Source organism: Chelonoidis abingdonii, chromosome 9 (genome assembly GCF_003597395.2).
Source record: "Chelonoidis abingdonii isolate Lonesome George chromosome 9, CheloAbing_2.0, whole genome shotgun sequence".
Lineage (NCBI taxonomy): Eukaryota > Metazoa > Chordata > Testudines > Testudinidae > Chelonoidis > Chelonoidis abingdonii.
Genome location: NC_133777.1, coordinates 74,118,512 through 74,130,579, shown reverse-complemented (window position 1 = coordinate 74,130,579; position 12,068 = coordinate 74,118,512). Strand labels below are relative to the sequence as shown.

The window sequence follows — 12,068 nt, the reverse complement described above, 5'->3', positions numbered from 1 at the left end:
GGAATTAAAATAGTGAGCTGAGGGCGAATGTGGCACCCATGAATACTGGACACAGGTTCCCATCTTTGGGCACATGCCACTAGGAAGCTTTACTACTTTTACCTACACAAGGGGGAGCCAGATGAAATAATGAAAACTTTTTACTGACAGTTCATATCTGCCTCCTTCATTTTGTCACTCAGCCCTGCCACTGCCTATCCCAGCCCCAAAGCATAAATCTCAAGCTGTCACACAGTGACATAGTCACGCGGAATCTCCTATTTACATACATCACACAAGCTGGCCGAGATATACATTGAGTGGCTGACAAGATGACCAAGGAGGCCAGCATTAGGGAGGCAGCTTTTTCTGAGAGGGTTTAGAGAAGGCTGGCAAAGAGGCCTGGAGGCCAACAACAGTTTTGCTACTGTACTGCTCTCTAGTCTTTCATTCTGGGTAAGGGTTTGACAATGCCTGGTTATACACACATGGCTAGTTAAGAAGTGACAGGGACAATACCTTTTTTACATCTGCTATCCTTTCCTTCTTGCTGGCTGGTTTTTCTTTGGTTTCAGGTGGGGTCTGCTGGGATTTCGAACCTGTTGACTCGCTTTCAGATTCAGACTGGCTTTCGGAGGACTCTGAGCTGCTGTTTGTCTCACTGCCATGCTCACTGCCCTGTTCACTCCCTTGCTCGCTTTCAGATTGGCTTGCAGAGTCGGAGCCAGAGGCCTCTTCAGATGCTGAGTGACTAATGGTAGAGAAAGAAGGAATTAATTTTAACTGCACCATGATGGCTAAGAAATAACCTCTGAGAAAACCTTAGCTGTATCCAAGGTACAATACTAGGCACATTTTTAAATGCCTAACTAGGAGTGTAGATTCCCACATCTAACAAGAATATTCTGCACTGCCACATCAGAGTCACATCCAGATGCAATTGCTCTCCCAATGGAGGACACACGTTTGGTATAAGAGGAAGGCGGATGGACTTCATGTCACTATCCAGTACCTACCTCTGGTCAACTGAAGCACCACGGACAGGCTGCAGAAAGAACAGCATCAAGGCTGCCTCTGGGAAGCCCTCTCATTGTAAGGACTTGTTCTGCTCAGAGCAAGATAAGCATGGCATGCTGGGACCGGTAGTCTCCATGGCCCACACCACCAGATTAAAAATGAGTGTGGGCAGGAGCTCTGGTACAGATCCCCATCCCTTTCCAATTTAGTAGCCAAAATAGGACCACACCAGACCGGACCAGTACTCCACCTGGTCCACCTCGGAAAGGGGCCTGTACCAGATGCTTCAGTGGTAATAATAAGATACGCCCCAGAAAATGCAAGTTCAACAGTGGAGTGGTGGAAAGGCATTTTTGTATGTGGTTGGCTGGCTGAGTTCTTGTTGAAACTGTTACATTACTGCTACTGGGATTTCACTTATTGTGTTATTAAAAACATTAGGGAGTGTAGAACACGTCTTTTTTATTGTTTTTAATCAAATCAAAGAGCAAGAGGGAATCCGTGTCTGCCCTAAATGGGAGCATCTGATTTTCTTAGATTCAAAAGGGCTTTTCATCAGGTATGTGAGTTTAACTACAGATACCAAGTGTTTTCACACATTTCATTCATATACGATTTGCAGTGCCAGGGGTATCCAAAGGGAGAGAACAGAGGTCATGCTATATTAAAAATCCAACAATTCACATATTGCCACCACAGGCCTCACATGACAGCGCCCGTCTCTCCTAAAGCTAGTAGCAGGCATCATATTTTTGTTTCATTTTCCATTTCCTCAGCCTCTCAAACCTCAACCCACTTGCAACCCAACCAACGAGGAAAAGAAACTCATTACAGCACAGCAGATTATGCACATGACAGAGAGGGCAGAAGAGCAGCTGGAGTTAGCAATCCTGGCATCACATCTGGCCCTACAACAAACTAAAAAGAAAGTTGTGAAATTAAGACTACAAACTCTATGGGACAGAGACAATCTTTTTGTTCATTGTTTGTAAACGGCCTAGAATACTGGAAGAAGAGAGTCAGCACAGTTCCAAGAGGGAAATGTAGTTTTTAATTTGTCCCATTTTATAAAATGATAAAAGAAGAAAATGTATCTCGTTTTTTGTCCAGATTGATTAATTTCAGCAGTATCAGTACATTTAAAAAAGGCAGAAGCAAGAATATCATTATATAATACAATGATAAAATTACATAAAACCAATGTACTTTTGCACCGTAGCAATCAATAGACAATACAATAAAATTCATAAATCTTGCCACATATAAATAGAAAAGATTCAAATATGGAAATAAAAAGGGTCCTATTTTTAAAACGAATTATTTTATGAGGTCTTGGAAAAACTAAATCTCCTTCCTGTAAAACATAGGTCTCCTACCCACAAAGACTATATCCCCAGCCAGTCGTCAATAAATACATCCCAATCAATTGCCTAAGTGCAGCAAATCACTACTGGAGAACAGAACTGCATTTTCTCAAAGAGCTGGCAGAGGGCAGCAGTGAAACACTGCATGAAAAACTGCTCCAGAAATTCCTCCAGTACTGCTGGGCACTCAGCCAGACTTCCAGTCACCATTTTAGAACATTGCTCTTCCACCATCTTATGGTTTGTCCCTGCTCTTTTGATTTCTGGTTTGTTCTGTGTCTCAAAATGGAAGAATTTGAAATCAAAAGAAAAAAAATTAGCTATAAGGGAAGATTTCAAAACCTGGAGGAAGAGAAATGACCAACTTCTCAGTAATGTTTAAAGATGACCTCATTAAAATCTGTTTTTACCTACTTCAGTTTGGCTTTAAAAGTGGGAGAAATATGAAATTCAGAAGCTGTTACCCCTTTTCCCCACTCTGTCCTAGGAGAACTGGAAAAACAAGACAAGCCACTTCGTCATTTTTCTCTCCAACACCCCCGTTGCTTGTGCTGCCACTTCTAGCCCACACAAAACACAGGTCGTGCTAAGATCATTTTATGTGCCTGTACTCAAAATATGTCACATCACCTTAAATCCTTCCATTCTGTCATCACCTCAAGTTCAAGTTTCTTGTCCTCACCACCTTCCAGGCTCTCCCCATCTTTGCCATTGCTTATTTATTGGCTCAGTTCTTTACACATCGCCCCCCTGCCGTAACCCCTCTCCCCCCCATCTGTCCACTTCTCTTGAAATGTCCTCACTTAATTCATTCCTAATGCCACCCCCTCTCCTCTTTCACTTGAACTAGCCCACTCTAGACCCATTTACTAGCAGTTAGGGCTGGTTGAATATTTTCTGCTGGAACTGTTTTTTGTGGGGAAATTGAGTTTTCAGTAAGACAACATTTTTCAAAAAAAGTACCTGCTTTCTGTGGAAATTTTCAATTTTTAGTCAAAAATTCAAACTCAAAAACTGAAATATTTCCATTTGGACATACTGACAAGGTGCCTCCTCACGGGAGCTGTAGTTCAGTTGCTTCATGACCCCACTCTCTATTAGCCAGGCTCCTCAGCTAGCATGCATCTCCCATAAATGCACCCTGGCAAGCAAGGGACTCCCATGGTGAACCTCTTCCCCTCTCTAAGAGGGGACTATAGGGTGAATTATGGGAAATGCAGTCCAACCTGAGAGTGCAGTCTAGAGAGGAGAACGGAAGCTTGCGGTGCCCGAACTACAACCCCCATAAGGTGAAGTGGAAGCATTTCCAAATTGAAATATTTCAATGTTTGGCCGAAATACTTTTGTATTCTACTGAAAATTAAAATTGGGGGGAGGGAGGGTGTCACATTTTCGAACAGTTCTACTAGCACTGGCTACAAGAAGTTAAACAACAATAATGGCTGGGTTGAGGTCCAGATGGCATAACTGATATTTATTTAAGAATACCTGTTATCCCGCCCTGCAGCCCTTTGTTTGCCAAGGTTCTGACCTCTTCCGGGGCGGAGACCACATCTACCACATTGTGGGTAATACCCATAATGCAAATAAGGATTAAAAATAGTGAAATCTCAAAACTGTCACTTCTTTAGAGAGAGGAATCAGCCATACATGTTTGCAGGTGTGTATGTACATGAATATACACTTGCTAAAAATACTGCAGCTAAGTATGTCATATTTCTTCATTTTCTAAGATTGTGGTAAGCAATTACTTTTTTAAAACCCTCTGAAACCTGTTAGTGAAACAAAGGGCACGTGCTTGTCAAGAACCACCTTTACTTTCATACTTTAATTAAATAAAAAAATTTAAAGTATTAGAAAGAAAAGTTCATTCTAACCATCCTAACCATCTCTGACAATATCTGGAAGCAAATATACCCCAGCCAATAGGCAATTATGTGTTTGGAATCAGAGGGGTAGCCGTGTTAGTCTGCATCAGCAAAAACAACCAGGAGTCCTTGTGGCACCTTACAGACTAACAAATTTATTTGGACATAAGCTTTCGTGGGCTATAACCCACTTAATCAGATGCAAGTATGTGCTTGTTAATCTTTAGAGCTGTACACAATTAAGAGATTAAAGTCTGAGAGATAATCCTTTTTGGACACTAAAAATGGGCACCGGGGAAGGCAACTTTCAATTACACTATGGGGAAGAATATATCTGAAAATCACTTTGGGCCGAACCCAACATCCACTGAAGTCAAAGGACAAACACTAAGTGTGAGTTGGGCTGGCCCCTTTCTGATGATTCCACATTTCCACAACGTACTTCAGTCTGTAACTCTTTACTCATGAGGCAAATATTTCTGATCTGGGAAAAACTGACCCACTGCTGAAGAATAAAAGGAAATAATCCTATCTATGTTCAAGAAAGAACTAGTTTAACAGCAACAATAGGACCTTACTGCGTCACCTTTTCGCAACAACGCATCTTAAGAAATCTGCAAGAAAATTGTAGCAGGGCTTAGGTGTCATGATGACTGCTCTACCATTTTACAGCTGGGCAATACAACATAATTTTGTAGTTTTTTGCATGATGAAACTAGAGAGTGAAGGTGAGGGATATGTTTTCAGAGGGCCACAGAGAGGTTTTTGGGGAGTCTGGGGCAAAATCTGAAACTGAGGCCTCTTCCTCCCCCCAAAAAACTGCACAAGAATGCAAAAATGCACAGACACCTGAAGTAGAGACAGGGACAGCACTTGAAGAAGGCAGCTTACTTTCCAGCATATACACAAAGGAGTCAAATTAAAGCTCCCCCTGCAACCTTAGTTCTAGCATTTCCTAACTTTTGAGTGGTTGACTTTACCTCTTTGCCTTGGTTTTTGTTTGTGTGTTTCTTTCTTTGAAACAGTTTGTGTGTCATTTCCTAGGTTTTATAAAAGGCAAAGTGATAAGATTGATCATATAAAATCATATTGTTCACCCACATCAGTAGTGTTTAAACCCCAAACCACATTTCACACCTCTTCATTTGAGCTAATGATGTAACATGTAGCAGCAACAAGCTATTATCCTGACCATGCACCATTCACCAGATGTAGCAGCACACATTTTTCCAGTTGCTTACACAACCATTTGGTAGACAGTAGCAAAACGCTGAGTATTAGGATTCCTGGATTCTATTCCTGATTCTGGAGAGGAATGTGGTCTAGTGGTTACAGACAGCACAACCAAGCATACACCTGGGGCACATGGAGCATGAAAGGCAATGTGAGAAAGTGGATGAGACTTGGAACTACCCCAATTAGAGATAAGGTTTTATTCCCAGCCTGACCTGACCTTATGCAAACTCTATGGTACGTGATCTGTAAAATAAGGTAAATGATACTTGCCTGTCTCCTAAGGCAAGGGTGTGAGGCCTTGCTCAATAACATGGGTTGTGAAGTACACAACAAAAGAAAGGAACGCTGCAGCTCCTCCTCTTCACTATGTGAGGGCCTGCATTTTATCTTTTGCTCTAGCTTTGCACCTATGAGCATGTTTGGTGCAGATGAAGCTGGGGGAAAGAGAAGAGGAGGAGGGAGCTCAAACATGCTTGGTGTAAATGGAGTCTTCAGAGATTTTTAGGATCAAGCCTTTACAGAGCATGTACAAAACGTGATTTCCAGAGGGTAACTTGAGAAAAACGTGGATGATGTTCATGGGCACAACAAAAGGCACCCCAGGTTGCCCTTTCCAAATATCCAGCTCCTGCTCCACAGGATGGAGGGTCTAACACCCTTTCAAGAAAAATGTATTTAAAAAACCCTGAAAACCTATTTTGCCCAACTTCATTTTCAGTAAAAGCTAAACCATTTTTCTTGAAACTTTCAGAAGAAATACAGCATGAAAGAGAGAGGAAGTATTGAAAATTTCAAACAGAATTGTTAAAATTGGGCAAATTTATAAGCAGCTAAAAACAACAGGTTATAACAGAACATGTTAAGCAAACAACAATAGACTATTAGTACAAGCTGTAATGTCCAGTACTGATGAGACTGTAAATTACTGCCTATGTTTTTTATTTTGTTTGTATATCACCCAGCAATAGGGTCTTTTTGGTGCTACTAGAATACAATTATTAAGAACTATATGCTCACAACTGGCATCCTAGCTGTCACCATCCTTGTTCCAGTTTCAAGGCTAGCTGGAGATGGATGTTCACAGAAAAGCTGAGCTTTCAAGAGATTTTTTGTGAAGCATTAAGTGAAAGCACCATCTTTTGGCCAACACTGGGTATGGCTACACTTTGAAACTTCAAAGCAAAGTGCGAGTGTGGTCACAGCGCCAGCACTGGGAGAGAGCTCTCCCAGCGCTGCACATACTCCACATCCTGATGGGGTTTAGCTGGCAGCGCGGCACTGTTTACACTGGCGCTTTACAGCGCTGTATCTTGCAGTGCTCAGGGGGGTGTTTTTTTCACACCCCTGACCGAGAAAGTTGCAGCGCTGTAAAGCACCAGTGTAGCCAAGGCCACTGTCTCTCGCTCTCCAAGATAGGTTTAACACCTAAGGCTCCAGAGGCAGAACCAAAGAACAAGCACTTACTGAGCTAAAAAAAATGGTTCATATTTGTATCTCTCTCTCTAAAGTTCTCTGCTTTGTAAAGTATGCTGGGATATCTTGGACTGACCGATTTTATAAATCTATTATATACACTACACCTACATTTACATAATATAGCACAACTAGCATTCTGTTCAGGACTGGAATAGCAGGGGATGTTGCAGGTTACAAAGTCAGGTGCACTTGCAGAGTTGCGTAGAGGCCAAAAGATAGGGAAAACAGGAGATCCTGCTTATCCAGTAAAGATGCACTAGTAAAAATGAGCAGAGCGCCCATGAAAAAGAGCTTTATTACAAAGGAAGTCTCTCACCCACAACAGAAACAGATTCTGAACTGCTGTCCTTAAAGGCACAGCAAAAGTAGGAACTGTATGAGTAGTTCTGAAGAGCATTTTGATACAATGCACAATTTTCATTCAAACTCGCTGCCTCTGACCAGGTCTTATTCAGATTAGACAAAGTTAAAGCAGGACTCTACTCTGAAAAATGACCTCATAAATGGCACCTTCTTGCACAAATCTGCTCCTTTTGTGCCCTTCTGAATCATATGGTCTATTTTTACTGCTTCTTACTCATATCACACTGCAGAACAATTTCCCAGAAGGGAGTGAGCTGCATATGTCTTCTGAAGTATGAAGAGAATTGCTTATGAAATTTCAAACAGTCACCCATGTGTCACTGAAGGCCTAATTTGACTTGCAGTAACTTTATTATTTATGATGACATATTAGAAGGAAAACCATCTTAACTTTGCAGGACTTACATTTCAAAAGCGTATTATCATGGAAAATGTAACATATTTGCTATACGGATTATTGAGACACCAACATGAAAATTCACATAATTTTTAGTCCCTTTTCAGAGCAAAGTCCTATTTTAAGAGCTGCTAATTGGCTTTAGGTTTGAGATGTTTATTTTTAATCTTCCTTTATGAAGATATTGTCTTTCACCATTACAGGTACAGATTTAGAGCAGGGACAGGCAAACTTTTTGGCCTGAGGGCGACATTGGGTTTCCAAAATTGTTTGAAGAGCGAGTTACGGGAAGCTGTGCCTCTCCAAACAGTCAGGCATGCTCTGGCCCCCACCCCCATCTGACCCTTCCTGCTTCTCGCTCCCTGACAGCCCCCACAGGACTCCTGCCCTAACCTCCCCCTGCTCTCTGTCCCCTGACTACACCCAGTCCCCCTGCCCGACTGCCCCCCCCCCACCATGTCATCCAACCTCTCCTTCCTGACTGCCCCGCCCAGACCCCTGCCCCATCCAACCACCCCTGCTCCCTGTCCCCTGACTGCCCTGGAACCCTTGACTCTGACTTCCCCCTGCCGCTCCATCCAACCCCCATCTCCTTCCTGACTGGTCCCCCGAGATCCCTGCCCACTATCCATACCCCAGGCTCCTGACCACCACCCCAAACTCCCTTGCCCTCTATCCAAACCCTCCCCCCCTGCTTTCTGCCCCTTGACTGCCCCCTTTACTACACTGCCTGGAGCACTGGTGGCTGGCAGCACTACAGCTGCACCACCCAGAGCATCAGGACAGGCAGCAGCTTGGCAGCTGCGCTGCCCAGCCGCACAGAGCATTGCTCCGGCAGCGCAGTAAGCTGAGACAGCGGGGGAGGGGGAACAGCAGGGGAGGGGCTAGGAGCTCAGGGGCCAGGCAGCAGGGTCCCGCAGGCCCACAGTTCGCCCACCTCTGATTTACAGACTGAAGGTAAAATGACCACACTAAAAAGCAGCATTTGAGGTACCGTCACTCTGTTTCTGCCCACTCTCTTCATTATTTGACACTAACTGTCTGATAAACAGCTTTGCCTTCATCAAAACTGGAACCGTAAGTTGCATACCATACCGTAAGTTGCAGCAGATCTCCCTGGGAGAGTGTTCTCCTGTCAGCATAATAGCTTCTGCTTCTCAGGAAGGTGAAGTAATGTCAGCGAGAGCGTGTCTCCCACTGACACAGCACCAGTGTGGCCTGCTTTTAGGTCGCTGTAACTTGCGTCACTCGGGGAGGGGGCTTTCACATACTCCTGAGTAATGTAAGGTACATCAACTAAAGTGTTAGCACAGACCAGCCCTGAGAAACTCCAAAGACAGACTCTTCCGAGATCACCCTGAATGAAAGGGTATAGACTTCAGGGCTCTGAAAGAGACGGATCTCCCCTTCCCCAAGGATGTGGTGGGGTCTGAAAGTACTAATGTGTTTAATGTTCACCAAGAGCAGCATTCAACTCAGCTGTGACTGCCTCACTGTTCCCACTCATGCAGCACCCACTGTTGAGAACCTTATAATACAGGTGTGGGCAGACATTTTGATCGCACCTGACCCCATCCACACCCCTGCCCCCTGACCACCACCCCAAACTCCCCTGCCCTCTATCCAACACCCCCGTTCCCCACTCCCTTGCCACGCTGCTTAGAGCAATGGTGGCTGGCAGCGCTGCAGCTGCGTCACCCAGCCGGAGCCAGCCACACACTGCACAGCACAGAGCACTGGGTCAGGCTGAACACTGCAGCAGTGCTGCACCAGAAGCTCGCCGCCCCGCCGCCCAGAGCTTTGTGCCAGCGGCACAGTGAGCAGAGGCTGCAGGGGAGGGGGAACAGGGGGGGTGGGGCCAGGGGCAAGCTTCTGTTATAATACCAGTGCATAATGGGAGATAGGCAAAAAGACAGGCTACTAGATATTGTCTCATCTGTGCCCTTGGGATTAGATAAAAACAAGGAGTCTGGTGGCATCTGAAGAAGTGGGTTTTTACCCACAAAAGCTTATGCCCAAATAAATCTTAGCCTTTAAGATGCCACCAGACTCCTCATTGTTTCTGTGGATACACACTAACAAAGCTACCCCTCTGATAATTGGATTAGATAACACAGTTCCCTTTAGAAAAGAGACTGCAGGACAGGAGCTATTTCATACATCACTCAGTCATTTTAACTGCCACTTTAGCAGGTTTGTTTATCCATGTCAGCACAGTCAGCATGAAGCACAATGGCCAATTCAAAAGGGACTCTATGTAGTCAGCAACACAGAGTTGTAGTGAACATGCAAATGCTTTAGGGAAAATATGCCCAGCAATCGGTGTTTTGCTCAAAATGGCTAATTGATTTTAATATGTGCTAGAGACTTTTTTTTACACTGTGCACAAAACCCTGACAAGTCTTATATTAAAGAAACAGGCCCTAAAAGAATTAGCAAAATTTGGATTTAGGCTTTCCCCCTTCATTGTTTAAAACTTCAGCCAGTTACATTTGTGTGTCCAGTGCAAAACCCAGAAGATATGGGTTTACCACAGACACTGGGGGTCTGCTGTACGATTCTATCACAAGTGATCTTTAAATGCAGTTTTGGCTGGAGGAGTTAGGACAATAATCTATTCGAGTGCATCCCCTGCAGACCTCATGTGACAGCCATACCTCTCCAAATACAGTAATGATGAAAGGAGATCTGAAAAGGTGGCAGATTCACAGTTAAGAGGTGGGACCCCCTCACAGAACAAAAGGCATCCAACTGTTCCTACAAACTCCAGTATTAGTTTTTACAATATATTAAAATAGAAGAAATTATGTTGATATTTCTATGCCTAAAAATGAAAAAAAAATGCAAGGAAGCCTAAAACACTTACAGCTTCACAAATATTTTAGCACAATAAACAGCTGGCAGAATCTTTCCACTGTCACATACAGAATTGGTTCTGGGTGGGGCAGGATTGGGGAATAGCAAGCAATGAATTGTTCAAAATCACTGCTGTAAAGTACCCAATACTTAGCAAAACACTTCACACTTAACTAGAGGCAGATGGCTAAATAAATAAGTATCCTGTCATTTCTTCAAGCGGCCACTATAGAATAGAGGTGAGAGGCACTGAAGGAAGTGGGGGGAGGGGTTAGAATGACATTTCTCAGGGGATTGATGATTCAGTTTCTAAGGGCTGGTCTACACTGGGCACTTCCTCTCTCAGGGGTGTGAAAAATCTGCTTTTGAGACACAGACAGTGCTAGAGCAATGGAAGAATTCTTCCATCAGCCCAGGTACCACCTCTCAGGGAGGTAGACAACCTACACCAATGGTAGAATCCCTTCTGCATCTACACTGAAGCACCACAGTGGTGCAGCTGTACTGCTAGAGCACTTTAAGCGTAGACATACCCTTGTTAATTGACACTTTGCCACTATTACCCCCTCCCCCCATCAACTCAATATCATGCCAGACCATTTAAAATGTATTGAGTGCAAAAGAGTATTTGTCTTCAGTGCAGTTAGTCTGGCTCTGGGCCAGCCTAGCTCACAAGCACTGAAATGAGTTAGTGTTCTCAACTGGTGCTGCACTTCCCCTGTGTTCTTCTAAGACTCCTGGGGGCACACCCAAGATATGCCTCTCTCTGACTTTATCTGCCCTGAGCAGAAGGGGGAACTGCAGAAAGGCAGGGCCTTTGGCATGGGAGAACTATCAGCACTTGACTGATTTAGACCTCACTGCACAACGGGCAGGATGACAAGTAAAAGCAGAACCCAGGCTCTAAAGATGTATCGCCAGCTGTGAAAGCTAGCCTGTGTTGAAAGCATCACTAAAAATCAGGCAAGAGGTTTTATGTTTGGATGAGAGAAAGTATGGGGCAACATGCTTAAGGCTTTGTCTACACTTGAAACTCTACAGCAGAACACCTCCAGTGCTGCAAGTATGCAAATGTAGCGTTTCAGTGTAGATAAATTAAAAAAGTTATTAAAGCTAATGTTAAAATTATATATTACCACCTATGCCAATGGGAGGGGTTATCCTGCTGGCACAGGTATTCCACCTCCCTGAAAGGTAGATTCTTCCACCAACCTAGCATTATCTACCAAGGGGACTTAAATCATCGCTCAGGGATGAGAGTTTTTTATACCCCTGAGCAAGGCAGCTGGGTTGATTTAATTTTCTAGTGTAAATGAGCCCTTAGTTGGCTGTGAGAAATGAAGACCATTTCTGTAGGATTATGAAATCACACAGTGGATCTATTTATTCTTGTCTTCCATTTCTGTTACATAAAACACGCAGGCTAATAGAGTTAGAGAATACAGTGTTTGATTATTTCAAACAAGTCTGAATTAAGTTTGAGCGTTAAAGAAACAGTTCATAAATATTTAA

The 12,068-nt window shown here is 43.7% G+C and overlaps 1 protein-coding gene across 7 annotated transcripts in view; it reads right to left on the bottom strand.

Moving 5' to 3' along the window:
* CHD2 (chromodomain helicase DNA binding protein 2) overlaps window positions 1–12,068 on the bottom strand; it is an 81,923-nt gene that overhangs the window by 63,865 nt on the left and 5,990 nt on the right. For 6 of the 7 annotated variants that reach the window (XM_032783022.2, XM_032783014.2, XM_032783011.2 and 3 more), the window contains one exon: window positions 499–730. The exons of the other annotated variant lie outside the window; for it this stretch is intronic. In XM_032783022.2, the coding sequence (XP_032638913.2) occupies window positions 499–730 (232 nt within the window). The remainder of the gene's footprint in view (window positions 1–498; window positions 731–12,068) is intronic. 7 annotated transcript variants of the gene reach the window in all.